The sequence below is a fragment of the Prunus mume genome, linkage group LG3, assembly GCF_029339155.1.
Source record: "Prunus mume cultivar Tortuosa linkage group LG3, ASM2933915v1, whole genome shotgun sequence".
Lineage (NCBI taxonomy): Eukaryota > Viridiplantae > Streptophyta > Magnoliopsida > Rosales > Rosaceae > Prunus > Prunus mume.
The window spans coordinates 20648199-20673215 of record NC_142700.1 but is presented as its reverse complement, the minus strand read 5'-3'; the positions used below and the strand labels follow the sequence as shown (position 1 = coordinate 20673215).

The 25017-nt window shown below is 35.8% G+C and overlaps 2 protein-coding genes across 3 annotated transcripts; one reads left to right on the top strand and one right to left on the bottom strand.

Moving 5' to 3' along the window:
• Window positions 1–220: 220 nt before the first annotated feature.
• On the bottom strand, window positions 221–5562 carry LOC103326834 (protein DETOXIFICATION 42). Of its 2 annotated transcripts, XM_008229081.2 has the most exons (14): window positions 5177–5543; window positions 4493–4664; window positions 4065–4186; window positions 3467–3676; window positions 3085–3269; window positions 2810–2945; window positions 2616–2712; window positions 2404–2504; window positions 1924–2087; window positions 1521–1592; window positions 1317–1433; window positions 1123–1218; window positions 723–844; window positions 221–629 (listed from the first exon to the last, which is right to left on the bottom strand). In XM_008229081.2, the coding sequence occupies exons 2-14, from the start codon at window positions 4567–4569 to the stop codon at window positions 587–589; spliced, it is 1542 nt and encodes a 513-aa protein (XP_008227303.2). In that variant the 5' UTR covers window positions 4570–4664; window positions 5177–5543; the 3' UTR covers window positions 221–586. The 2 variants fall into 2 exon arrangements, with proteins under 2 accessions (XP_008227303.2, XP_088904068.1); XM_089047942.1 differs by lacking the exon at window positions 1123–1218 and having other exon boundaries at window positions 1278–1433; window positions 5177–5562.
• Window positions 5563–12250: 6688 nt separating this feature from the next.
• On the top strand, window positions 12251–15245 carry LOC148919065 (uncharacterized). The gene is made up of 4 exons (XM_089048778.1): window positions 12251–12434; window positions 12563–12818; window positions 14498–14564; window positions 14943–15245. The coding sequence occupies exons 1-4, from the start codon at window positions 12251–12253 to the stop codon at window positions 15243–15245; spliced, it is 810 nt and encodes a 269-aa protein (XP_088904904.1).
• Window positions 15246–25017: the final 9772 nt, after the last annotated feature.

Sequence of the window (25017 nt, the reverse complement as noted above, 5' to 3'; positions counted from 1 at the left end):
TTTTCCCTGTTGATAATTAGATGTGATGTGGGACCATTTCCTTGTACTGGTCTAGAATCACTCTAAATATTTATTATTATTATTATTATTTAAAAACAGCTCCTCTTTCTCTGGAAATCCCTTCTCTATTATTTCACGGTTTATATGTATCCAATCCAATCCCAGTCACCGAACATGAAGTGTCTTAACTTCAAATGTCTGTTGAATCCCCGCATTAAAATGACGCAAAAATAGTTCCATTTGAATTGCATAGGCCTTCACTTTCTATTTGACTGTTTAGGCACTTATTAGGTTGCAATTGTATGAAAAAATATATATACAGTGAATATGTTATCCTTTCTTGAAAATACTCTCCTAAGCTTTGTAGTAAAACAAAATGCATTGCAGAGAATTTCATTAAAGATTCCCCTGATATTATAAGTAACGGGCAAATTTTCTCCTTGTATGATTGCTCTTCATGTAACAAGGTAATCTGAGATTTCTTCGAACATCTCAAGGTAAAAATTTTCAAGCAATCAAGTCGAAATCATGCAACAATGGAAGCAAAGAAACTCTTGAACCTCCGATTGAGTAAACCAGCGTCCATTTATGCCCGTAGGAATTCCCAAGGTCCTGTTCCTGTCCCTATCCTGCAATTCCATAGCAAAATGGTCCGTTCGGGCATGGGAAAATTTTGTGTGTGTGTGAGCATGCTCGTATGTACTAGAATTTGTAAAACATACCTCCAAAATCCGGCAAATGCTCGAAGACTCATATAGATGGTCAAAGCAACCCAGATTCCAATGAATCCATTGGTAGAGGAGAGAATAAACAAAACAAAGATGCTGACAATAGCCACCATAACCTGGAGAGAAGATGATCATCAAGTTAACCTGTGTACAACGTAATTGTTTTGACCGTTGTACGAAGTAATTGAATGTAGTCTTTTTCCTTTAGGCTCCACAGTAAAAGAAGAGAAAAGAGATTTCAAATTTGGAGACATTTAGAGTACAAAACAACCCGAAGTTGGTGACATAATGCAAATTTTAAGGTTTTTTTTAAAAAAGAAGAAGCATTGTATGAGTTAAAAAGAAATGAGTTCACATTATTAGTTGTATTGCAAGAAAGGGACTAAAGACTCGCCATGGAAAAGGCTGAATATGCAAAATCAGATGCTCCAAAGTTGACACCATCAAAAACAAATGCCAAGGCATTGATGGGTTGAGTAGCTGCAACAAACTGATATGAATTGGAAGACAGTTAGTTCAAAATGTCATTTGGTATTGAAGAAAAGTAACCTGAAATTCTGTGTTGTTTTTGGAGAGAAGGGGGCTAACCGGAATGCCTATGCTGATAAGATGTAGGACATCGACATCTTTTGTAAATAGCCTTGCCCCATACTGCAACCCTACTCCAAGTATGACTGCGAGCATCAACCCCAAAACCAATCCCAACTGCGGTTTAAATGTATTTATGAATTTTTAGAGAAACCAACATCACATGGAACACATATTTGACACTTCAGAAATATTGGTAAACACCTGTAACACTCGTGACGCCGTGGCTGTTGCCTTGTCGTAGTCTTTTTTTGCAAATGCACTAGCAAGTATTGCCTGAAAGTGGGAAGGGATTATAACCTATTCAGTCCATAGAAAAGAAACGGAAACACTGAAATAAATGTCATACACATACACAAAATAGGGGCTGTTAAAATAAGTTGTTTTATTGATTTAAAAACCATTCACTGCAGCAAGATTTGAGCTTAGGAAAGTTCAATTCAGTTTCACAAAAAATTTAAGAAGAATTTAATTGCTGATCAAACAATGTGCTTCTGTGATTTTCATCTTCTTGGTCTCTGTCTTCAAGTGCAGGGAAGAAATTATCTCAAAACTAATTTGGTGTATCATTGCAGTCGTTTCATTTATTAAAGTAATGTTTTCCAACCTGTCCAGCAACAGCCAGTCCATCAGCTAGAAGGGAAGTTGCCAACCAGACCTGCAAGCAGACCTGAAATGCCGCCATGGGTGTCGGTCCCTGCCGCGCAGCCAATGATGCAGCCAGAGTTACACAGAATGTAACAGCAATGACCCTCATTAATAAAAGAAAACCTGGAGTGAAGAAAGGACTAATGGGGTATCAACTAATTCACGCTACTCTCTCTCAACATGTACTGAAATTTATTCAGATATAAATATAAATTAGAAAGAACTTGCTATTTCAATCATGTTAGTAAATACTTCAGTGGATGTTATTCAAATTTCCTATGCTTTATTCTCAGCATTTTAAAGTTATGCTTCCGACGTTTTCTGCTCACTAAAACCAAGGCCTAAGGAGTATAGCTCCTCAGAACAAAAGCAAAGTTCTAGATTGTATAAAACATGCATGAAAGTGTCACCACTGCCTATTAAAGAATTAAATCCTCACCATTTTTAAGAAACCGACCAAATTGGAGATGTTTGATACTTGGGGGTAATAGATCAACTTGAGCCATTAATCTCCACAAGAGTATGACACATATTAAGTACCTATAATGAACATATCAATGATAAGAGGCATGCTGGTACACAGAGTGCAGAATTCTAGAAAAACCCACAAGAGGACCAAAAACATATGGAGATGAGTTCGATAAAACTTACTGAGATATAACATGAGAAATAGCTGCACCATTGACACCCAGATGGAAAACAAACATAAATATTGGATCTAAAATTATATTTGTAACATCTCCTGCCACTAGATTAAAACAGACAATTGATTAGAACACGATCAAGACTATATTTATTTGAAAAAGATGGCATCGAATCTAAAGTGCAGCTTCATTAAGGTATACCGGTTGCGTATAAAGGAGTTTTTGTATCCTTGAACCCACGGAAGACCCCTTGCATAGCCAGTGAAAGAAGAACTGCAGGAGCACCAAGCGACCTCAGGATCAAGTACTGCTGTGCAGGTTTTAGCATAGGGGAATCCTAAACAAACAATAGTTCTTTCTGCCCTTAGAAGTTATAGTAGTATTTCAGCGCTTGGTACAACAAACTCTTAAGTAAAATGTATGTCAAAATGAAAAATAAAATAAAGTAAAATAAAGCATAAAGATGGTTAACTTACAGAACTGACCCCCATAAAGTTCAATAGAGGTTTTGCTGCTGATATGAGGAATATGGCTTGGATGAGGCCAAGGATGCTGCCAATAACCATTGCTGATGACGCTGACGGGATGTACCTCTTTTGATGATTGGTTGTAACTATTTCAAAGCTTGCACCAACTGGTTTGTATGCATTCTGATCAGTACCTGACAAAGAAAATGGAAGAAGAAAAAACTATCATGTAAGAAGTTTTCATAAACCAGTAAAAGAATATCTTGTAATGAAGAGGAAAACTTGATGAAATCATGTTCTATAAGTCTTTATAGAATTCATGCTGAGTTTATTGTGGAAAAAAGATGTAGCACTGCAACCAGAAAAAAAAAAAAGAAGGCATGACGCATACCCCTTTCTGGGATCAACTGTCTAGTTTCACCATTGATTGATGAACCTGTTTCCAGGTAATCATTCTGGTTTTCCTCGGGACTCGCTGTTCCAATAGTATCTTCTTCAGCAACAAAAGAGGTTGTGACACTAACAAGAGGGAATATTGCAATTCTCGATGCTTGATTGAACAAAGCGATAGAAACTCCTACAGCAGCAAGCTCCACTGGACCTTTAAACATTAAGACAAATTGGATATTAAATTTCCACAACTGTAAATTTTAATGAAGATACAAGGTTCAGCCACAAAATTTCATTTCAGATTGAAGACTAATATTTAGCATTTGGTAATTGGTCAACTTTTGAAGGATAGGGTTAAGAGATACATCTCTGTTAACCATTAGGCTATTAGTGGACTATGAATGTGGATATGTTTACACATTGGCCTCTCATGTAGACACTATATTTCATTTTATCCCCATCCTTGTCATTTAAAGAAAGAAACTTGAATTTTTTCAATCAAATTTGTTTTTGTTACCTAAAGCAAAAACAAAAAGTACTTGTTTCAGATGGAAGAACATATGCACAGTTCAAAATGAAAAGAATAAGAAGCAAAGTACCTATTTGACCAATGAATGCTGTGTCAACTAGAGAAGCAATTGGATCGGCTGTCAAAGCCAGTGCTGCAGGCAATGCAATCGATGCTATTTCTAAGCCAAGTTTGTCAAAATTAAAAACAAACCTGCCCATAGAAAAGACAATCCAAGCATTGGTTTTACACATCTATTCAAATCTGAGCATTGGTTGTCCAAATTGCAATAAAAAATATTTTGAATCATGGCTCTTGCAGGCAAAGACCACATAAATTCTGAACTGGTCTAGCTTGAATAATAAGGTTAGATTAGCCGATGGATGTGAGTAAAAGCTTTGTTGCTTATCGAAAATATATGCCATTGCTTGTCTGCTAAATTCAACAGAAACTTTTAACTATCAAACCAAACTAATCAAGAAAAAGAAATGAAAAGGCATAAAATAATCAAAATGATACCTGCAATCCTTGAATAAAATGTAGATAGGAGTTTTGCTTTTGTTCCCATTGGAATATGAATCATGTTCTTCAGCCATCAGTTAGATAGCTGATTTAACTGATTGGGTTTTAACTGGGACGGTTACTGAACTAGTTGTTTATAGACAAGAATCCACAAATTGTGCTGCAGCCCCTGCAGATTATATATAGTGTTAACTCATAATTCTGTTGCTTGCAGACCCGAAGCATTCAACTCCAAAAACAAGATAACCATTTTCCAGAAGTGCCCAAAAATGATGAAATACAGAAGCAATTCAAACAGTATCAAGTATCCTTGCAGAGAATTAATAAAATTAGTTGGCTACACATATCAAACAGTTGACCACCAAATAAAGAATTGGGTTCAACAGTTGATATCCTAACTGAGAAACTTATAAAAGCTTTAGAAATTCAAATATCCACCATCAGAAGAAATCCTGCAGACAAAGAAGTACGTTTCACTTCAGCAGCAAGGCCAATGAAACAGTTTCAAAAGTACTTTCAAAACCAAACATTCAAAAGCAAAATCACTTAATTTCTCAGCCTAGAAGAAAAATTAAACTCATGCAAAAACTTTAAAAAAAACTTGGGCTTGAAAATTAAAAGAACTCGTGAACATTTTAGCTTTTTGGCAAAGCTCAAAACCAATCAAGAAAAGACCCTCACCTTTCACTGGCGTGATCTTTATATCTTGCTAGCGTACACTCAAAATGGAATTTGGGTTTGAAACTTCAACTTCTGCTTTGGAAACTCCAACACCTATAATCCAAGAATAGCTTCATGTCCGAAGTCCATGAGAAGAAAAAGGTTTTTCCCCCTTGATTTGACAAGGACTTCCACAACAGAAACGCACCAACCACAGCCTATGACTAGTATTGCTGTGTGACAGAGAGAAGCTGTCAGACGCAGCTTGTTGCAACTTGTAACATTACTTGTTCCAAAAATTTATATTCTAATTTTCACAAAGTATTTTTTTTATTTATATCTTCAACTTCAAGGCTCCAAAAGCACAAAAAATTCTTGCATAAAACTTTATCAAGAGGAGACCACGTGTAATGTATTATGGTTATCCTCCATCCCATGTAGAAAGACGCTTTGCTTTAATGGCAGTGTGGCGCCCCAGGAAAAAAGTGGCAAGAAAGGGAGGAAAACTTTGTAGTGCTATCTCCATGCGGACTAGATAGGAAAATAATGCTATACCCATTTCATAAAAGTCTTTCTCCAATAAGGACAGTTACATGTGTCAGCAGTAGCAGATTCCCAGAGAAAGAAACGCATATTTGCATCACTGTCATGGACAGTGGCATTGCATGCTTATGGCTATAAGCCAAGTGTCCATCACTTTCATGCCCAAGTGACAATAGGAGCCCAAACCCATAATAGGAGGCAAAAAAAACCTTACCGATTTACAGTGAAAAAAATAAGTTTTTCTTTTTATAATTTATTTACTCAGTTTGATTATTTTAATAAAATGTTCATCTGATTTACTTCACCACTAAAATTACAGCACAGCACAGCAGATTTTATTGGCACAAAATAGCCAAAATAGGTTCTTTTAAAAGATAAAGCACTAGTGGTAGATACACAAGTTGGTTGGCCATTGTCACACTATAATTTTTTTCATTTTTAATTCATAATTTTATTTGCTAAAAAAACAAAAGTTTCACTAAATTAAAATTAGTTGGTGCATAAAATATCCTCTCCCACATTAAGAGTTTGAGATTAAAGTATAAAAGTTAGTTGACAACCAATTTACTTTAATACGTGATATTTCTCTTTTTAATAATAAAAAATATCTGAAATTTAAATATCCACTCACCCATTAATTAAAAAACAAGTGACTTAAACCGACATAATTTGTATGAAAGAAAGAAGCTTTATACATGAAAAGATCATATTTTATTGTTGCACATATTGCATATGCCAGCTGCTTTTAAATAAAATTTTGAAATTGGATGGTTAAATAAAGAAGCATTTATAATAAAAATAATCCATCAAAAATTAATTACCACAAAAAGAAAGAAAACGTTTGCGGGCAACTTATGTATTTCAATGGAGACTGGCCTAGTGGAGTCTCCTGGACGCTTTTCTTAATATGTCCTTGGAGCATTCATGGGCTTGACATTCGGCGAATGCTCTTATGCATGATCCCCATGTTCAGGTTAAGTGGCTAGGCCCGTTTTGTTATTGTTGCGTGGTGTTTTCTTCGTTCTCCCATTAACTAATCTTTGATTCTTCGTCTGTCTCAAGAACTACGTTTTCATAGGAGGTTTCTTTGTCGTGTTGAGATGATACGGCATGCTTGGGGCTTTTTTTTTTTTTTTTCTTTCCGGCCTATTTGCGGTTAATCTCTTCTTTGTGTTGCTCCTTGCAGATTTCTTTTCTTTCATTGCCAATTACTATTGTAGGTGGTCGGAGATCATGTGTTTAGTTGTTGTTTTCTTTCTTCTTGGCGTATTGTGTTCTCTGTCGTTTGATGTTCTCACCGCCTTATGGATGTGCAAAGGACTATGATTTCATAGCAGGACTCTTTTGATAGTTGGATTGTGCTGTAGTGTTCTCGAGAGGTCTTTGCGCGAAGGTCTATGTGTCGTTGCTGTTTTATTTTATCTTGCTCTAGCATTGGTCTCGCGTGATCGTTTTGACTTTCTTGTTAGTCTATGACATGTAGTACTTTTTCTATCACGAGGTTTGTCCTCACAGGACGGACTGTAGTATGTACAAACCGGGCTATAGCCCATCGAGTGTTTTTTCTCTTATTGTTAGTATAAAAGACATATACTAAATAAGCTGCAATATGAGTTGTGCGTTCTCAACTAATATTAATTTTTAAGCATATATAATCAATTGTTGCTGGCATTGTTGGTGTAAAATTGGACTCTTTAAATAAATAAAATAAAAATGATATATTCTTAAATTAAATTTATATAATATTATGATCAATTTTATAAGCCTCCCTATAAGGTTTACCCGAACCTAAAACCCCACCCTATTTTGAAATCCTGTGTCCGTCCCTGTCCCTCAGGAAGGTTTTAACGAGGCCACTGTTTCATGTAATTCTTTATACGCTACTTTGATTCTATGATTGAATTCCATTTCTAAAAAAAAAAAATTATGTCTCTTCATAATTTAAAAGATAATATTCACAACTTACCAAGAGGGTCGTTGCGGTTCAAGAATTTAATTTTTCCCAAACCACAAACCAACTGATTATTTTCGGTATGCGATTTTGAAACCGCAAACCGAAGCTATAAACCGCAAAAAGCGGCGGTTATCGTGGAATTAGCGGTTTAAAACCACAAGTTCTTTTTATGTCATAAAAATCCAATCTTCCACATTTTAGGCCTAATTTTGATGCTTCTTTTGAAGCCTTTTGATTTCAAGCATACTTTAACCCAAAAATATAAATTCACAACCTAAATAAATAAATTCACAACCTCAACTTCTCAAGCATATATAAATTCATAACCTCCTCAACTTCTCAAGCATTCATAACCTAAAGAAAATTAAAGTTACAATTCCAAGTATTCCAATTGAAGTTAAACTTCCTAAGCATTTACAACCTCAACTTCTCAAGTATTCCAATTCCAAATCCTTTAAAGTTACAAACCAAAAGGAAAATACAATGCAAAATGAATTAAAGTTACAACCCAAAGGAAAAATCCAATTCAAAGTTAATTAAAGTTACAAACTAAAAGGAAAATGCAATGTACCAATGTTACAAATTAAAGTTACAAACTCAAGTGTTGATGGTGGTGAGTGGATTTGAAGGACCCCGTTGTGTTGTTTGAGCACCAATACTATCTACAAAATGAATTTTTTTTATTATTTATAAATATAGTCGCGGTTTGTGGTAACCGCAAGTTTTGAAAATCAAATACCGCAAATGTGGTTTGGTTCTTCATACCGCAAATGTGGTTCGGTTTCCCGCGATTGCGGTAAATTATCGGTTGGTTTTTACGATTTTTCGGTCTAAAATGCCACCCCTACTTACCAGTATGTTTATGTAGAGAACAATCATGTGAATTTCCATTTCATGTTTAAATTATCATAGGACACCGCCCTTTCGTACTTTAAAAATTAAAATTAAAATGACGTTTTTTTTCCTTTTTTTGGCTTTTTAAATTTATGTCCTTTACTAAGATGCTGTGTACATTCACTTTTTATTTAACATCATTTAATTTTTTATATAAAAAAAATTTACTTTAAAATACTATATTTTAATTATTGATCACTAAATCCTTTTATTTTTTGTCAAATTGATCACTAAATCATTGAAAAAATTAGTTGTAAGACGCGAACAAGGCTTGCGAGCACCTTTGTGCTCCTTTTTCATTTTTACAAATAAGCTCATTTTAGTACGACATATTATACAAATGTCCAAAGTCTTTGAAAATTTAAACTTGAAGTTGATTTTACAGTCAATTCATTAATTAAATTCAATAAATAACCAATTTCTGTTACTAATGATTTTCTATCATTTATAGAGCTTATTTGGAGAGAAAAACCAAAAACTAGTTACTTGTTATTTTCTAATTGGTTCTTAGAAAACTTTAATGCACTAAGAACGAATTAGAAAATGACAAGTGGCTGGTTTTGGGTATTTCTCTCCAAATAGGCTCTATAAGGGTATTTGTAATATGTCATGTTAGAATGAGCCTATTTATGAAAAGCCCTTCAAATAATTCTTCATAAAAATAAAAATAATTTCATATTAGTAGTCCCTCGCACACCTTCCACATGTTGCCTTTTCTTGTAGTTTTCAACATCAGAGGTGATTGGTGTTTTGCTTAATTATTTCATTTTCTCAATTTATCTCTTTATATATATAATTTTTTTCCTCTAGAATTTTTTCATTACAGATATCTGTTAGTACTTTCAAAGTTTCACTAGGTGCAATACTTGTTTTATTGTATTTTAACACAAAACATTACGGATTTTGAGAAACTATTTGTCCAAGGGAATCATCAATTCCAGAGGAGCTCTTGATTGATTTTACTATAGTTTTTCCTTAGGCACATTTTTATTGTTTATAATTCTAACTTTTGTATTCTTCTTTTACTTTGTGTTAAGATTTCAAAGGGACGGACCTTTGGCACACTACTAGCAACATTGATATTGTCCCCAACTTAATCACCTGTTTAGCAGGTGTGAGGTTTTATACAAAATGCCTCGATATTATTAGGAGTGTAGCCATTCATGATATGAGACTTTCTATTTTGTTAAGTTTCCGATGTGGGGCTCTGTGTATTCTTCAACACTTTGTAACTCAATAATTCAAAACTCGTAATCGACGTGTTGTTTTATTCTCTTGATTCATCTTTTCAAATCTCCAAAAGCATCATAATCTATATCAATGTGGTAAATTGAGAACTGAACAACTACATTAAATGTGATTTGAGTGTTAAAGCCCTACTGAACCAACTTGTCAGTAAAGGACCATGCTGAAGCTAGTTCTCACCGTCGACGCAAGGATCAAAGCACTAGAGTTCACCTGCTCACCCTTAAAAAGAGGATTGATAGCAAACTCAGCGATCCCATCATCCAATGTACAGATTCAAACACCAAGAAGGCTATATACACTAGCAAGTTGGAAGAGCACGAACACACAATTTCTCGAAGAAAAAGACTTTAAACTCGATCAACACTTGATCTCATTGAATTCAAATGCATTTATCTTGTATTAAGATTTCCAATTGACAACTTATGAGATATCTTTTAATAATTGCTCTGCCAACACTTGGTATGATTCCTAATTGCTAGGCTAGTCTCTTTAAATTCATTAGTTCGTCTTTAATCTTTCTGTATTGGGCTAAATAGAGAAATCTTCAATTCCAAGTTGTATTTTCACTCATTTTAAACTTATAAACAATTTGTTTATCTTCATTCACCTTGCGAGACCCAAATTAGACAACTCTAACAATACCTACTTACATTGGAGAACTTGCTCGATTCAGGGCCAACTTCCTAGATTTAGGCTCTTGATATTTGATTTGCATTTTTTCTGCAATAAACATTTTGATTCCAGCACATAAAATAGAATATTGAAGTCCTTAGTCATACACGACATTAAAAAAAGAACTAATATGAGTCAGTGCCCAACTTGGAGCACAATGACGTGATTAAAGTTAAGAAATTAAGGGAAAATTCATCTTACATATTTCAAACAACATATCAAACAAACATCTTTCTATTGGGCTTAGCCAAGCCAAGCACCAATAGTGGTACACCTATTCATTAAGCTACCGCCCAGACTATAATGAGGGGTAAGTTATAAGGGGTTCACTTTATAGCCATCAGATCAATCCAAGGGCTGGGGGGAATTGAGATAAAGTTTTACAATCGGGTAGGTGAGGAACCCAAACCCGAATTTAATATCCAGCAGGTCCCCAAAAAAAGAAGAAGAGGCAAGTTCGAAGTTTGAACAGAAAAAACCCATCGCTCTAAAACCCATAGCTCTGAGGAACCGCTAAGCTCTGAGAAACGGTTGAAGGCAACGGTTGAACGACATTCCGTTCTCCAAACCCTAAAAATGTATTTATTTTGAGTGGAAGAGGCAAAGGTGTGGATTCCAAACAGTGAAGGGGCGAAGCAGTTGAAGGGGAAGGAGAGAAGCCGTATTCGTTGGAAGTGATAGGTTCCATTTGTGGAGCAAAGCCGCACAAAGACCCCGCACAGACACCTTGCGATTGTTCAATAACCAGCATTTGGTGAGTAATTTATGGAATTTGGGTTTAGGGTTAGAGTAATGGTTTTCCCCAATTTGTACCATCAATGTTGTTGGACTTGGCATCTCTTCTTTGTGCTTCACTTGCATGTTAATTTTTGCTTGGGTATATGTTAAAAAACGAACGAAAATCAAGTCAATAAAATCTCAATAACATGTCAATAATGACATGAATAAGATAATGACGTTGAATTGGAGGAGGCCCTCAAATCAAAACCTTCCATATTTGAAGTAGTACATAGTGCAGATTATCTCTCTGGCGCTAGAATATATATATTTTTTGAAATAAATATTATTTCCTTTATTACTAAATTTGCCTGAGAAAAATGAGAACATATAATAATAAACTCATGAATATAAGTGCAAAGCATTTGATGAGTAATTTACGGAATTTGAGTTTAGGGTTAGAGTAACGGTTTTCCCCAATTTGTACCATCAATGTTGTTGGATTTGGCATCTCTTCTTTGTGCTTCACTTGCATGTTAATTTTTACTTGGGTATATGTTAAAAAACGAATGAAAATCAATTCAATAACATGTCAATAACATATCAATAACATGTTAATAATAATTATGGCAATGGCTTAGCAAGCAAATAGCAGAGCAGATGCTTTGCTTTGCTTCCTTCCACCATATTTCTTATTTATTTATTTATTTTGTGTTGTGTATGAGGTGACAATTATTGTCATGTGAGATGATAATATTTTGTGTTGCAGAACTTGCCTAGATTGCACTCACACTCACTCATGCATCAACCATTGATTGGAGTTTGGATTCATAAATAAAACATATGAAATTGCTTGTAATTCACAGAATCATTGCATTAACAGGAATTTGCACAAAATTTGTCATATTGCTTTGATGATGTTAAAGCCTGTGATCAGTAATCCCTATGCGCATGTACTTTGTAAAATTTGTAATGTGCCTGGTTGACTAGTTGTGTAAGTACCAATGTGATTGTGCAAATACGTGGTAGTATATGTGTTCACGTTATTTCATCTTGTATTTCAGGAAATGGGATCCAACGTGGAGCTAGTATGGCTAGAGTCAGAGGCATATTCGTCACGGGTGAACAACTGCTCACATGCAAATTCATCCCTAGCTGCAATTCGAGCGAAGTTGAGTGCCGAACAATTAGAACAATTCAAGACATCATACTTTGGCCATCTTCTGAATATAGATAAGATTCAGTTTAGCGGTACATTGTGCATGGGGTTGTGTTGCGTAGAGTAGCAGGGCAGGGTGTGAAAGACTTGGATGGATTGAGTTTCTTAAAAGGGTGCGACGTTGCTCAGTTCACTCGTCAGGATTTTTGTTTGATCACAGGGCTTCATTTTGGGGAAGTGCCTGAAGTTTCTAGTGGAGAAAGTGATGAAATTAGACTTCAGAAAAGATATTTTATAGACGAAGGAATTACATGTAATGCTTTAGAAGAAGCATTTCTGAGGTGTACAGAGGAAGATGACATCTACAAGCTAGCTCTTGTTTACTTTGCTGAGTTAGTGGTTTTGGGAAGGGACAAACATTTGAACATCAATCTAAATTACCTGACCCATGTAGAGGACTTGGATGCGTTCAATAGGTATCCGTGGGGTTCGGTGTCCTTTGACAAAACCCAAGACAGTCTATTTTCTGCACCAACAAAGTATGTGAAAAGCTTTGAAAATGAAAAGGGAAGAGGGAAGGGGAAAAGTAAGGTAACGAGAACAAGCAGGAGAAATGAGAAGGGCAAAAAGGATAAGAATGGTGAAGTGCAAAGGGGTGGTTGGAGTTTTAAAGGTTTCACGTATGCTTTCCAGGTACATGGTAATAATGTTCATGTCAGTTATGTTTTGTGGACTTTAAAACTTAAATAATGACTTTTGTCCTGTGAATTATGTAGATTTGGGTATATGAATTAATTCCTAAAATGGTGGACCTGAATTACTGCAAGATTGTTGATCCGACAACTCTTCCACTTATTTTGGATGGAGACCTACTACGTCTGTTCCCGAGATGAGAAAGTTGAACAATTATTTTTTCCAGAGCAAAGAGGTTTGGTTTGCAGCCCTTGGAACTATTTATAAGATTCAATGAAATTATGAAGTAGAATGATTGAATATGACTCTTGTCTATATTCTGAAACAGTCAATTGTTACGGGCGCTATGTCATAGTGAAGAGGAAATGAGACAACCATACTGAGTTGGCCACAGATCGCCTCGCTGTCGCCTCGGCAGAGTCAATTCCTTCTTCATGTGCTGACCTTGATGAATTGAATAAGGTGGTAAGCTTGTTGAGGTCCGAGTTGTTTCAAGTAAAGCGGGAAAATGATGTCCTTGAGTTAAAGGTCATACAGATGGAAAAACTTTTGGATCATTGTTTAGGTCCTCAATTTGAGCAGGAAGTAAGGAGGGACCTAGCTTTACTGAAAGAGAGGACGAATCGCCATCTCACATCTATTTAAGGGAAGTGAGGAAATGGATGACATTCGATGGAATGAAGGGTCAAGTAATAGATTTGAGGGAGAGGAAAAGGAAGAGGAAGGGATTGAAGGGGTGAAGGGCCAAGTGACAGAAATGAGGGAGAGGAAAAGGAAGAGGAGGGGATTGAAGGGGGTGAAGTGCAAAGAAAACCAAGTGAGGTAGAGGAAGCTCAAAGGAAAAGAAGTGAGGGAAAGCAAGCGAATAAAAAGCAGCAAGGGAAAGGAAGTGCAAAGAAAGAACAAAGTGAGGGAGAGGAAGTGAAAAGAAAAAGTGAGGGAGAGGAACTGCAAAGAAAAAGCAGTGAGGGAGAGGATCCTCAAAGAAAAAGAAGGGAGGGCAAGGAAGTGAAAAGACAAAGAAGTGAGGAAAAGGAAGTGCAAAGAAACCAATGTGAGAAGGAGGATGATGAAGTTATGTTACTTGGCAATGACATTGGCGAGAGCACGGAGGGAACAAAGGTTGAGTTTACTCTCGGGGACATTGATTTGGATCAACCTACAGCTGTGCTATCTCAGTTGAACGTTTGGTTGAATAATGAAGGTAAAGCTGTGGAACAAGGGGTCCAATTATGGAAGAGGAAGAGGATCATTCATATGTGGAAGATCATTGAAGCTAGTGAATTGGTTCAAAAAAATCTGCCAAAGACAACCCGATTCCGCATAATAATATGGTGAAATTGCTGAAACTTTGTTGGGAATTGCGCCATAACCCAAAGTAAGTCCCTTGTTTTTTGAGATAGAAGGCATGAGTGTATATATTTTTTAATTGTTGTGTTCTAAAACTTTTTTATATTCATAGTTTGGTGATGCAATTTGGTAACGTGAAAGCTGAGATTGAATTCTTCGCTTCCCTCGTCAAAGCGACGGTTGGCTGAAAGGAGATGTAAGTTTAATTGATTATGCATTTGTTTTAATGTACATAGATTATGAGATTGACAAGAAAAACATTTGCAACACATTGATTTGGGGTTGTATCTCATCCGGAAGCGACAACAAGAGTTGGAGAAAGTAGAAATATCAGACTGGACAATGACCGATGTATTTTTTATGGTATGTCATAGGCCTTGACCAAGTGCAGTTAGTAATTACAAATTATCCATACTTGCTTTGCATAGGTGTTTAACCATTGATTGTTTTCTATTTCACATAATCACATCCATACTTGCTTTGCGGATAATAAAAGAAGAAAAGAGTAGGTTGGGTGGAAAATTAGAAACAGTTTACTGAACATTGTAAATGGCAAGGTTCCGGTGTATGGGATGGATTGGCAGAACGCGTATAAGGTGTATGCCCCTTGTATGTTGACGAAGTACAAGCATTGGGTGGCTGCAATGATTGATCTGGTTAACTGTGAAATCAAAGTGTACGATTCAATAGTTTCACTTATTCCAGATGAGATCTTAAAGGAAGAATTCGCCCCGCTTTCAATTATGATTCCAAATCTTCTCAACACCATCGACTTTTATGAAGAAGGTGTTTATGCAAACGATTGCAGCCAAGATTGGTGGTGTCTGTGGCCAATAGAACATGTGAATGTTCCTCAATAGTCTAATCAGTGAGCACAACTTTTTATTTAATTTTAGTACTTAAAATTATCAATTACGTTAAAATGTCATTAGTTGAATTGATCGAGTTCTTGATTTTCTTAAGAGGCAATTGTGGCATACTCGTGTTGAAGTACATTGAGCTTTTGAGCGCTGAGATTCCGTTAGCTACTTGCACCTTGCAGAACATGCCATTTTTTCTGTTGAAGTTGGCTGCATAGATATTATGAGGAGATGCTTACATGGCATGATATTGGTTGAACTTGGTTTAGGTACATTGGCATGATATTGGAACTTGGTTTAGGCATATTGGCATGATATTGGTTGAACTTGGTTTAGGTACGTGGTGATTAAATAGGTTTTGGGAATGTCCAATTTCAAACTCATGTAAATACACGATAGATACCCACGGGTCCTTTTCGAATTCTACCTCTGCTCCTCAATTCTTTTTCGTCTTTCTTAATCTTAGTGTATTTTTGTACATAATTTTATGTTTAAGTTATTGGACAATAACAATTAGAACCAAAATAGTGGCAAATATTATAGCGGATGCATGCTTTCATTTTGATTAGTGTGATACTACGCTATGTTTATTCTCATATTGTGCTAAATGTATATGGAGCTGGATGCAGAGCATAGACAGAAAAATGAAGAATCTGAAATGGAGATGCTGAGGCTTGGTGAGGAGAAAAGTAAATGGATCTGTAAATCTATTGCACGTGGGCAATCTAAATGGATAGGCAGATGAGTTTTTGAAGTTAGACACAGCCATTCCCATTACATAGAATGTGCATCTGGAGTAAAGTTTTTTTGGATTTAATGAAACAAACATCTGTGTAATATTGGCCTAACTCCTTCACGACATTTACATAACCTTAACCAAACTGCATTGAATTGGGATTTGAAGATTGCATATGTGAATTGGGATTTGAAGAATGCATATGTGAATGGGGACTGATGGCTTTTTAAGTGTATTACATCATTGCAAAGTGATATGTCATCATTTATCCAAGCCACCATTCCAAATATCAGATCCCAATCTTTAAGCCATTGCCTTGACTTAATCGCAATGGGTTACATCTTAATAAGGTAATTCTGTAAGGGGAATATGCGGCTATGGCCTCGCCTCCAATGTTTTATTCAACCATGCCCTCTTTATAGAAACACATGAAAAAATGTCCCCAGGTGCAATGCTATAAAAACTCCCTATTGGTTCCATACCGCCCCTCGGGTTTGAATCCCTCTCTCCTTTATAATCGGTTAATAAATTCATTGATTTTCTTTATTTTATTGGTTTTGGGCAGCTCAGTAGCATAAAAGTAATGTATATTGGTGCGTCTATATTGCTTGTCTATTGCGTGCATATCTTACATTTATTGCGTGTGTATTGATTGTTTATTGCTTACGAAGGAAATAAACAGCAATACACAAGCAACAGACAAGCAATATACACATAATTGAGAAGCAATATACACGCAATAGACATGCAATATACACACATTGGACATGCAATATATACACAATGGATATGCAACATACATCAGTCCCCAATTACACCAACCATAAGGAAGTCGTATTGAATAGGAAATTCTACTTAACAGTTGTTCTTCTTACTAAAAGAAAGAATAAGGACCGTTTCCCCCCTTAAATCTAACTCCTTAAATCTTACTTGAGTGATACTTTTGCCCCCAATAAACATGCAATATTGGAGTAATAACATGCGATATGCATGCAGTAAACTATCAATAAACCTTCAATAAACATTCAATACTCGGTTCAATAACATGTGAAATACATGCAGTTAACAATCAATAAACCTTCAATAAACATGTAAACTATCAATAAACCTTCAATAAATATTCAATATCGGATCAATAACATGCGAAATACATGCAGTAAACAGTCAATAAAACTTCAATAAACATTCAATATCATGCAATTTACATGCAATAAACAATCAATAAACTTTAAGTATATGCAAATAAACAATCTATACACACTGAATAATTATGCAATTTTTAAAAAAATGTATTGTCTTATTATTGCATCGTATTGGCCATGTATTGTGATTTTATCGTCTTCGTATGACTTTATTTTTTTAAAGTATGTCTTGGAAATTGGAAATTTTTTGCTTCAGACAAATAAATGTTTTTGTTTCAAACAATAATTTAAAATCAATGTCAATCCACCTATTTCAAGAACAAAAATTACAAAATGGGTTTGAAAACTCATTGGTGGTGCGTGCAACATGTTTTTTTGGGGAGAACTTTTACAATCTTTGAAACCATGCACTTAATTAGTCATTAAAAGAACAAATAATATGACAATTGATACAACTAATAAAACTAATACCAAGTCCTTAATGGACTTCAACATATTCAGTACTGTAGCATCATATGTGTCATCTTGCTGTTCTGTTTCAACGGAGGTTACATTAACCCATTCGAATCCATTGCAACTGGTGGCTCCCTAATTGCAGGCATCATATATGCAAAATAATTCTGTTAGAGTTAGACCTAGGTTTTTTTTCACCCACATACATATTCTGGAAATGAAAACTTACATAGGAGGTTAGACACTTCCAAAATGGCTTCCCTCGATTTTTATCTGATTTTGAAACCCGAAGCACCATTGCAGCTCCACAATACTGACACCTCTTTGTTTGAGCGGGAGATGAAGACAAAGACATGTTGAATCTTCTCACTCAGATCTTCTCACTGAAACCTCTTCGGACTCATACCTTCTCACTCATAGTTCTCAGTCATACCCCTTCACTCATAACCCTAAACTTCTCACGCAGCTCTCTCTCATGTTTACGCAAATCGAATTATATCCTTATTTTCTGTGTGTGGGTGGGTTGGTCATGATCTGGATACCTGTACCGTCAGAATTGTGACACCTTTTACCCCGAAAAGCAATATAATATTTCACTACCAAATATTAATCTGAAAATTAAGGGGACACTACTTTAAATATATTATTTTATTTATATTTCATTAAGGCAACTAGTTGGATAAGAATCCGTCATCATTGGTTCCATTTTAATAACATTACTAGGGGTAGTTTGGTGTGGGAAAATGAAAAAGTATCTGATGAGACCTTCTGTGACTAGTCAGTAATCCATCACATTTGTGTCAATGAATTTGATGGCGGGAAAAGCCTAAAAATGGCTATGAAAATAGGTTATTAATTGACTTTTTGACTGTCTGACTCTCTTTGCATTTCATGACGTTTTCCCTTCTCTCTCTTGAGTTTTGGGTGTTGTTCAGTTTCTTTAAAAAGGGTCAACTTGGAAAAACCCCAAGTGAAAACACCTTTTCAAAACACTACAAACAAAGGCTAAAACAAAACCAAAACCCCATATATTCTCATTTCTCCCCTCTTTCACTCCTCAAATCGTTCCATTCCAAAAATATTTCAATGAATTCAAAACATTTCACTACACTCAGAGGAAAGAGAAGGAAGCATCTCCATTTGGATATGCCCCAAGCCTTTATCCCAGAGTTAGCTTGGTTTAAAGTGATGTTATACGTGGCAACCCAATCATCGGAAGATCTCTTTCGCATGGCATCTGTGTGCCCATTGTTCCATACATTGGCAAACACTCCACAAGTGTGGAACACCATTTCAATGGCAAAGTACCCAGACCATCCTAACTGGTACCATGCCATAATGAAGGTCCAGCATTTCTTGCAACAATGCAGGGCTTGAGAGAACCCTGAGTCGATATTTAGAGAAGCGTTCGAAGTGTTTTTCATGCAGGGTAATGTGAAAGCATTGTATGTGATGCGCATTGTAGCCACGGCAGGCCATATGGAAGCGGCATATCTAGTTGGACTACTTGGCATGTCCGAATTGGTCAGTCAAAAGAGGATGCATTAGAATTCTTGTGTTCTCTGAATCAACGTAACAACATTGATATGAAAGGAACCAGGGATGCTTTGAGACGAAGATTAAGCCGAGTTTTCTCTGTTGGAAGACATATTGTAGATATGTTTTACTATGAGAAGATTAAGTTCAATCACTGCAGCGCTTGTAATAACAACGAATGATGTTTTGTTATTCAAGGCTGGCCTACTAAAGGAAAGATAAATCCTGCCTTCCGGACTTGTTGCACTCGATGCAAATGGCACCGTGAGAGTGTTTTTTGGTTCAAGGTGATGCGTGTGTATGTTGTGCCAGGGAATCCATACCCTTATAATTAGTTGTAGTATGTTTTTATGGTTTTTATGCATTGTGGACTTGATTCTCTTCAATTCTAGGTTGGCTGGCTACGTTGTACAAATGTTGTTTTCTATTTCATGTTTTAATCTATTTTTTCTGGTGTTTGTGCTGTCCTATACCGTTTTATATATAAATGTATAATACATGTTATATAGTGCAATTATTATTGACATAATAGACGGCTACGAATGACATTTTACTGACACAGATATTTTGCACAACTGCAATCTTAATATTTGGTAAACAAAAAGGCATGCATGGAGTGAGTATGTGTCTTTTTACCGATGCTTGGAAATGACATTTTCTCACTTAGCATATCCCAAATGATATGGTTACACGTTTCTTAAGCAAAACTTGAACAGTGAATGACTTTGAATAATTATTTCCTGATGTTGTAGAATGGATGGCTTGTATATTTCCATTTTATTTTTCCAAATATCCCTTAAACCTAAAAAAGGAAAAAAATTAACAAATTGAAGAAGAGAGAAACTGATTAGCGCCAGAAATGGTCTATTCGCACTGAAAATAAAAATAAAAATAAAAATAAAAATTTGGAGTAAATATAATTAACAAATGTACAAGCTAAAAAGTAACATAACAATAATAATAATAATAATTTAGGATAAATAATAATAAAATACTAATGTAGCGTAACCATGAAACAGGGAATTTAGGAGGAAGATGAAGTCTCAATGAGTTCGTAGCAATTTTCGGAACATTATTGTGATTTTTGTGTATCTAGAAAACTTCACCTGATCATTAGTCTTCATAACAACCGGGCTTCGTATAATAGAAATATAAATCATTGAGTTGGTCCGTGCATCCTGTAAAATTCGTCGAATAATGGGTCACTAAGATCTATTGGACTTGATTCGTCATTGTTCGACAGTGATGTCTTGCATAAACATCAAACACAAGCACATAAAAAATTTACCTATTCAAATTTTAGGTCTTATTATAAATAGTGTTAACATCTTACGGTGTGTTCAAATTTCTTGGGCATTGTCTTCTATCATGACCAATCTGTCCACACTCCTGACAATGTCTAATCCCTCACTTCATTGCCTTTTCCTTTACTCCCGTTACTCGTTTCGACCCTCAATTGCACCTTACTCTCTTAGGGTCTTTCATATATTGTGTTTGAGAGCTGGACCCTCCAACTTCGTTATTACTTGGTCCATCCTTCAACAACTTCAACTTCACCCCAAACTTTTTAGAGTCTCTGACAGTAGCTCACATCCTTCTTCACACATTAATGCATCCTCAACCACATCTGAAGCAAGTCGGGACATTGTACTCCACTTTATTAAAAGACCAGGATCTGCAGAGTTTAATTTCGTTCCCATTTGCATCTGACACCAATTCAGATTTCGCAGTTTTCTTCCACCTCTTCAAAATGTATTTATCGGGCATATAATTCTAGGATGCTAGGATGTGCTTGCAAATAATTCCAACAAATTCAAATCTTTTGCAGCTACATGATGCCTGGTCAGAATCTTTGACATATACGACTTCTGCCACTCTTGTTTCCCAATTTCTCCTTTCGCTAACATTATAGACAACTTTAGAAGCATCCTCTATTTTGAGCTCTAGGAAACATGCTGTACTTTGTATTAGTTCTTGCTCAAACTTTTGAAACATTGTCCTTGTGTACAAGGTAGCCATTTGTTTGTTCATTGGCATCGGTAGAATACATTGAGCCACTTCAAATGCATCTACGTGATCAGCAACTAACTTTTTTTGACGTTGATAAGAAAGTGCCCTCTCAAATCGTATTATGAAATTCATCAACGAATTTCTCCTTGATATGTATTGCTTGAAGAAACCATGAGAAACTTCCGCTCTTTGGCTGCTTGACATTCCAGCGCCAAAAAAGTATCATGCGTAGGCTGGAACCCAAGATTCCCTTAAATCAAACATTGAACTTAGCCATGGATGGTCAGTCAAACCAGCCTTTGTAACCACACTATTCCATTTTGCATCAAACTCATCCTTATTGTCAGTATCTCATATGGCTTTCTGGAATTCACACCAATACTCCTTATAAGCAGAATGTGGTAACTTAATACAGAACTTTGATGTGATGTGCCATATGCAAAGTCGATGAAATGTAGTCGGGAAGACTATTGAAATCGCTCTGGTCATTGCCGCATCTTGATCTGTAATGATCGTTTTAGGTTTACCGCCTGGCATGACTTTCTTAAACTCCTCAAACATTCAAATAAACGACTCAGTTGTTTCCTTGCTCAAAAATGCACATGCTAAGACAATTGTCTGACCATGGTCATTAACTCACAACATTGGTGCAAATGTCAAGTCGTATCGATTCGTGTTGAATGTGGTATCGAATACAACAACATCTCCATAAAACCCGTACGCCCGTCTAGAAGTTGCATCTGCCCAAAAACATCGACTAAACCTCGTTATCGCCATCTCCCTCAATCTTGAAATAAAAAGCCTCATTTTTTTTCTGTTCAGCCATAAAATACCCGGTCACTAGTTCAACATCGTGGTTCCTTAGCTTCCCATTCACACTACATTCAAGATTGTAGATATCTTTTTTGATAAAACCAATTTTATCTATTCCTCCGGATTGCACCTCGAAAATACTTACCTTATGATTAATGGGAATATTAACCGAACCCAACTGTTTTGTGAGTACTTTTGTAGAATTTGAAATACGATGGTGCGATCTCAGTAAATGCATTCTTTCTGAGAGTGTCATCTTATGATTATGTCCCTCTGCAAAAAGATATGGTATACTTCTTGCTCCCATTTGTCTTCACAACCACAATCTTAGCTTTGCAATTGCATCTACTTATTCCCCGCTGTCTTTTTCTCTCCCGAGTTTCATCTTTCCTGTATGCACCTTGTTTGCAACATACAAATTCTTTCCTCAGAATCTCTTTCTTATTTTTCCCTCAAAAGCTGGAATGAAGTCGAATACCAAAGCCAACCAAGAATGCATATCTATTATAGAAATTATAAACTATGTCAAGTGAGTCGAATTGCATCCCAATTGCTGGTGTTTCCTCATTTCTTACTTCAGGAATGTAAACCCTCCCATTAGCTGTTACACAGTCATCACTCTCTGAGCCCCCAGACATTTTATCCACATATATTATTTATCTACTTCTATATTATTGCATAGCAAATATAAATTCATTAATCAATCATTACTGTATCACAACATATCAATGCATTCCACTTACATAAAATATTGCCCAAATTGACATAAAACACGCATATTCTAGCTTGTTGGATTCTGATTACACAAAACGCAAGCAAAATTTAATAATAGTTACGTCATCTCTTGTGAAATAATATGGAAAAAATAACATTAGAACCAACATGTTCAACTAGGAACACAAATGTAATTCAAACCAGCAATTACAGAACTTCACCCAATATCCTCTCCAAATGCTTACTTCTAATGCCATTAAGCCTAAGTTTAGGATCTTTTACCTACATTTCATAATTTTCCACCCCACCCCCTAAAAACAATCAACTAAGTATATTGAATATTCATAAGGAAATGACACATTATTGACAACAAAAATGACGCATTATTGATTCCACAAATGACGCATTATTGATGCTACAAATGACGAATTTCCCACCCTCACAAAAAACAAACCAAACCCAACAAAATCAATCCAGCAAGAGTGAACTTACCTCTCAAAGTCAATCCGGAGCTCCGAAATCAGTCAGCTTGAGAGAATGTGGTGGACATTAGAGAAGATTCTTTGGTAGTGGAGACTCCATCTCTACCAAAATCGAGGAACAACTGCTGCTGCAGCGTCTAGCTACAGAAAGAGATATGCTACTTTGCTTTCATCCGGAATCTTGTCTGCTGAGCGAAAAAGAGAAGGGGTTTTCACTTGAGCCATAGAATCAAAACAGGGCAATAGCTAGGTAAGAGTCATTAATCGTCATACCGAGGATACCATAGATCGCAAGCCTCCCAAGGAGCTGATGACAATGAAGCGACTATAGGGTTTGGGGCTTTAGATCTTTCTAATTGTGGGTTTGCATTACATTAAAAAAGAGAGGATTGTGTTCTTAAGTTTTTCACAGAGAGGGAAAAATCTTCAACTGAAGTTGGATTTCCAACGGGTCAGATTTCAACCCGGTTCTATATGCACCTTCTTTTAAAAACTCACCATTGGATGAAATCCAACGGCTCTTACATACCCCTCAAAAACACCCCTTATAACTTTCCACTCACTATAGAAGCCCCTTTAAGCTACTAGGATTACCCCAAGGCTCATTACTTGGGCCTAAAGTAAGCTCCGTGCGCAGTTTGATCTTACATACCAGGGCAATACTGTTAAGATATATTACACTCGCCCATGCTGGGGTGAACAATTATCTAATTAAGATTAAATGAAAAATTCATATACAATAGTATACTAAAGTTGAGACTTTGAGCACAGTTTGGGTTGTTTGGTTTCGGGTTGTCAATGACTTAGAGCATCTCCAATGGAGTATGTAAAGGAAGTAGGCAAAATTGTACTATAACAACCTATTTGGCATATTGCCTACCTATTTGCCTACATGTTTATTTTTATATTTTATATTTACTTTTGTATTTCACAAAAAATAGGTGAGGGATATGACATGATATTTTATTGTAAAAAGTAAGTGGGACTCTATATACCTATTCATTTTGAAGTAGGCGACGTTGCCTTGTTGGGGGGAGTATGCATATTTTGCCTATTGAGATACCTACTCCGTTGGAGAGGAAAATGCTGATGTGGTTTGCCTATTCTTTTGCATACTCTCTTGGATATGCAACTGGATGGTAATGTCTATCTGATAATGAAATAAACTACAAGCATACAACTGGGAAATTTAAACACTAAAATAATTTGGATTATAGAAATATAAAAATGATTTTCAGCCATTTTACCCCCTGAGCTATCACCCTAATCAGACTAAACCCTCCAAACAAAAATTTCAGCCAATTTAGCACTCATATTTACATAAATAATCAATTTAACCTTTACCGTAAAAATTTTCGAATTTCAGATTTGACCAATCATATCTTGGAGAGAGAATACTCCAAAATATGATTGGTCAAATTTCTGCGCAGAGTAGTGGATAAGACTTGAAAGAAGAAGTCTTCAAATCTTACCAAGATAAAAAAGGAATGGTTCGCATTATGATATTGACAATTGGATTTCATGATCTAATAATGTGAATAAGGAATATTGACATAAGAGAAGGATTCAATTGCACGGTCATTCCAATTTGAATAGGTTCTTTCCAACGAAGGTGTTCATTCTTGAGAAATTAAGAAAAGGTCATCAAGGGTAAAGATCTATTCCCTTTTTTCTTTTTTTAGTTGTGTTCAAAGAGACTAAGCTAAGATACTTGGTTTAAAATGAAAAAGATTGAGCTCAACTACTATAAACAAAATGAATCCGCCATTTAGAATGTTTTTGTTGTATATGTTGTGGTTAAAGTTCATTTCCTAAGCATTAGATGCATGTTTCCTTCAGGACGACCCCAAAATGTGCATGCAAGTTGGCTGATGTGTTTCCAAGTC

What these genes read in the sequence shown, in the direction of transcription:
- LOC103326834 (XM_008229081.2), bottom strand. Translation starts at nt 4,569, where the DNA reads ATGGCTGAAGAACATGATTCATATTCCAATGGGAACAAAAGCAAAACT. An exon ending in AACTCCTTTATACGCAACCG is followed by an intron (nt 2,713 to 2,809) that starts GTATACCTTAAT and finishes GTTTTAATCTAG; the next exon opens with TGGCAGGAGATGTTACAAAT. An exon ending in TGGTCGGTTTCTTAAAAATG is followed by an intron (nt 2,088 to 2,403) that starts GTGAGGATTTAA and finishes TCTTCACTCCAG; the next exon opens with GTTTTCTTTTATTAATGAGG.
- LOC148919065 (XM_089048778.1), top strand. Translation starts at nt 12,251, where the DNA reads ATGGGATCCAACGTGGAGCTAGTATGGCTAGAGTCAGAGGCATATTCG. An exon ending in GACTTGGATGCGTTCAATAG is followed by an intron (nt 12,819 to 14,497) that starts GTATCCGTGGGG and finishes TTATATTCATAG; the next exon opens with TTTGGTGATGCAATTTGGTA. An exon ending in CTTCCCTCGTCAAAGCGACG is followed by an intron (nt 14,565 to 14,942) that starts GTTGGCTGAAAG and finishes GTAAATGGCAAG; the next exon opens with GTTCCGGTGTATGGGATGGA.